Below are 3,949 nucleotides of genomic sequence, written 5' to 3' on the forward strand. Positions count from 1 at the left end.
CCAACCGATCTTTCTGGTCCTCCAAAACGTCCCCCATGTACGACGAAACTTTTCTACACACCNCTGAAATGTTTATCGTTGTTAATGTTGGGGTTAAGTTTTGTCTTTAACCATTTGTTACTATAGGTATTTAACAACCTATTAATAAAAAGTCTGCTTTTTAAGAGTTCATAATTTTGCACGAATTCGCGCCACATGTTATTAAGGTGAAATACGGTAGTATTAATTATAAACGAACTGCGTGTTTTAGGCTGCATGTTACAGTTTGTATAAATGCGGGCAATTTAAACAATCGCGCGCAACGCTATATACAATAAACCGACTTACCCTTCAGCAAAAATATCTAATTTCCCCAGATCGTCCGACAAACCGATTAAGGCGTCCAACGTCCCAACTTTGAGGTCTGGGATGTGAAATTTATGATTATTCGACATTTGTTGCGTCGCCCTGTTTAATTTCTCCCATGTTTGCTGGGGTGTTTTATCCCCTGGCGCGCTTATCAACCAATATTCTGACATCTCAACCTCAAATAACAGACGACAAAATAATTCTTTAACAACAATGTTTTTATGATGTCTATGTTTATCCTGTGACGTGGGTCAAAGGTCACCATAAAACACAATTTGGCAAAAAATTAAATAAATTAAAAACTTCTTAGTTTTAATAACATTCCATAATATTCATAATATTAAAACACCCACAAAGTTGCAAGCTTGGTAACTACAACCGTGCACAGAGCTACCATGTATAGTGTGCAATATTTCACAAATGTTATAACTCGACAGCGAGCATGAGGTGCATGAATACCTTATGTATCGTCCTACATAGAAATACACCATGTTATTATGAACCCACACGTTAATTTTCCACCCCACATAGTTGACCTCCCTAGCGCCACCTACGTAACGTGGAAAGCCAATCTCGTCGAAAATATTTTGGTCGCAAATTTTGGGCAAAAAATCGGGATTTTCGAAATAATTTAATCGCGCGACTTCTCTATGCATTATATTTTACTTCATATTAATGTTTGATATCGCTACACGCAACGTCGTATTTTATTTAGATGGGTATTGTTGACCCATTGGTGTTGTAACTTAACTGCAGCATTGCTCAACGTTCGGTGTTACCATAATCGGCGTGGCGCGAATATTTGTCCAAGTTTCACGCGAATATTTGTCCAAGTTTCAACAATCGTGTCTTTGTTCGCAACAGGAGGGTTTATTTCTAATTGTGACGTCAGTTCTAGTACTTCGTTTACATAATTAAGCTCTCGACGATGTCTGATGACGACAACTGTGACGTTAGCGCTCGTGACGTCATATCATGTTTCTCCAACCAAAAGTATCAACTTGTTACGTCACTATGTAAGTATTGTGTGAATTGTAGAATAAATAACGATCTGCATTATGACGTGACAACGTAAACCAACGAAACGTCACTGAAATACATTGTGACGTTTTTAAAATGCCTGAAACGTCATAAACAAAACATTGTTTAAATATTCTAGATATAAATTGTATTGAAACTTGGATTGTTGTGAGTTTGTGTTTGAATCATGAAATAATGTCCTGATAGATTTCCACCATATGTGCATACAGTGTGCATGATGGGGTTATATGATAAGGTGTAGTTGTGGGTAGGAAGGCTTATATATGGTGGTTTAGTTATGTAGGGTGGGTTGGGGTAAGATGGTTTCGACACAAAATACTCGATTCGAAGAACATCACATTCAACTGGCTTCAAAACTATTAAGGTTCCATTGTTTTCCAACAATGGCGTTGTTTCGCTGAATCATGATGAGGGTGCAGTGTTTACCCTAGTCATGTTATATATTATCTCTATGTTTCAGGTCTTCGAAGAATAATCGACAGCATTAAGACAGGGGAAACCCCGATATGAGAAACACTTGTTGGGTATGCGATGACATGGAAATATTATTCAAGGTGAATATTTAAATCATTACACCACGTGGTTTTATTGTCGTTCATTATGACGTCATAATCATCATTGTGTGACGTCATAATCATCATCGTGACGACACAATCGTAGCCGTTCGTTGAGTCGCGTAATTTCGCGGGCTTGGATTGTTCAACTTTAATTATTACGTCATAGTGGGTTACCCGCGCGAAAGACGCTTCGTGTTCGCATGTGACGTAACAATGCGATGTTACGTCATTATCTAGTTCGCTTCGTCAACAATATGTTCCCAAAACTCGTGGTCAATTGTGACGTCATAACCGGGTTTGTCTGGAAAGCGACGAACGCGATAGTGAGGTGGCGGTCAACGCGTTGCGTTCCTTTATGACGTCGGTGATTATTGTGACGTAGTTCATCGTAACAATGCGTCGTTATGATGTAACAACAGCGCGACACTTGCTCGACTTATAATAACGTCATAATTTACAGGAATCCTGGAAAGAATTGAAGAATTATGACATCACAGGTAACTATGACATCATAAACACTTCGAAACACCATACCATCTTATATTCACAGATTTTTGGTCGTCGATTAAAACATCTTGGGACACGAACTCACCACTTGGTGGGGATGCAGGTATGCTCTCTGTTGCCACCCAGTGGCTCGTTATAATAAATATCTTCCACAGCATCAACCAGTGTGAAGTTCAACATGAACCAATGTGAATGGGGAAAGTTATACACCAATGTTGCGGTTCGTATATTTGTTTGTTTATCCCTTGTGTGGAACTTGCCTGATTATCCCACTGCTGTGGTTTCTGTGGTTTGGCTCCTGTTCCAGACTTGATGCCACCATTGTGTCCTTGGATGCGTAACGGCCTTGGTACAACAAATTTTCAACCATATAGAAATATATTACCACGTTTGTAACTCAGATGCTGACAAAACCTCACTCATATAGAATACGTTGTTGAGCCAACCCCCCATACTTACCGGCATTTAAACTTATTATTGCAGGAAAGTTTGTTGAAGTTTTCCGATGAAGAAGTTCCCGATACAAAATCGTTGAAGCATGAAAAGTCCTCGTTCGTTGTTCGAAGGAGTGATGGTGAATATGTAAGTTACCCCACCCATCTTGCCCCCGGCCCATCTTACCCCCTGTATAGTATAACCCGGAACCGGGCCCATTTGGCCCCTGAATCATCTTACCCAAAACCATCTTGCCCCACACAACTAACACCATCTTACCCCAGATCCCCGTCCACGTTTGCCCCACCTGCCTCGACCATGTATCGTACAACGCCCTCAACCCCACCCACGTTACCCCCGTGTCGGAACTCGTCACCCACCTCACTGCGATGCTTTACGTCAACGCGAGTCAACCCAGTGATGCCAGTTCCTCCGATGAAACCGATGTTGCGCAACACTGCACCACTGTGGTGGTAACTGATGACAACGCACCCCCTGTTGCCGTGGAGAGGGGCTCGACGACAATGGTCATTGTTACCGACGACGAGCCGAGGTTTACGAGAAAAAAGAAGATTTTGTCAAATATTGCGGTGGGTCCTCCCGTCACTATACCTGTGGGGGCTTCCCCTAAGTTGTTACCAACGTCAAACAAAAGTCAAGAAAAAACAAAATTGATTAAAATCGAAAAAGATAAAAGTTTACAAAACTTTCCGAAAGCTTCATGTCAAGGTGGGAAGTTTATCATAAGGATCGATCCGAAGCATTTGGGAGGGAGGATAAAAATACCAACTGGCCGTTCCAAGATGTTGTGTTTCCTCCCCGCTGTTGAACGAACTGTGGTGAAAAAAGAAACGAACGTTGCAAAAAACAACCAACCAAAAATAATTTCAAGTTCGGAGTTTCATTGGGTGAAAATTGATGATGTTATGCCTGTGAAGAAGTGTGATGATATCAACAATGGTGATGTCATTAATCACTCCCCATTGACTCCTAGTGGCAAGAAGAGCAAACCACGAACGCCAACGAAGCGTAAACTTCATGAAACAAACGAATCTTCAATG

General features: G+C 41.0%; 2 protein-coding genes across 2 annotated transcripts in view; one reads left to right on the top strand and one right to left on the bottom strand.

Annotated features, from left to right (window-relative positions):
* The window catches only part of LOC100185407 (V-type proton ATPase subunit C 2-like), a 2,738-nt gene extending 2,172 nt beyond the window's left edge, over positions 1 to 566 (bottom strand). The window contains 2 exon segments of the mRNA XM_026839255.1: positions 1 to 63; positions 320 to 566. The exon segment at positions 1 to 63 is cut by the window's left edge and continues 1 nt beyond it. Coding sequence (XP_026695056.1) covers positions 1 to 63; positions 320 to 518 — 262 coding nt within the window. The 5' untranslated portion in view covers positions 519 to 566.
* Positions 567 to 1,895: 1,329 nt separating this feature from the next.
* The window catches only part of LOC100181464, a 4,607-nt gene continuing 2,553 nt past the window's right edge, over positions 1,896 to 3,949 (top strand). The window contains exons 1-4 of the mRNA XM_026839247.1: positions 1,896 to 1,943; positions 2,407 to 2,556; positions 2,937 to 3,035; positions 3,173 to 3,478. Coding sequence (XP_026695048.1) covers positions 1,896 to 1,943; positions 2,407 to 2,556; positions 2,937 to 3,035; positions 3,173 to 3,478 — 603 coding nt within the window. The remainder of the gene's footprint in view (positions 1,944 to 2,406; positions 2,557 to 2,936; positions 3,036 to 3,172; positions 3,479 to 3,949) is intronic.

Source organism: Ciona intestinalis, unplaced genomic scaffold (assembly GCF_000224145.3).
Source record: "Ciona intestinalis unplaced genomic scaffold, KH HT000177.2, whole genome shotgun sequence".
Taxonomy (NCBI): Eukaryota; Metazoa; Chordata; class Ascidiacea; order Phlebobranchia; family Cionidae; genus Ciona; species Ciona intestinalis.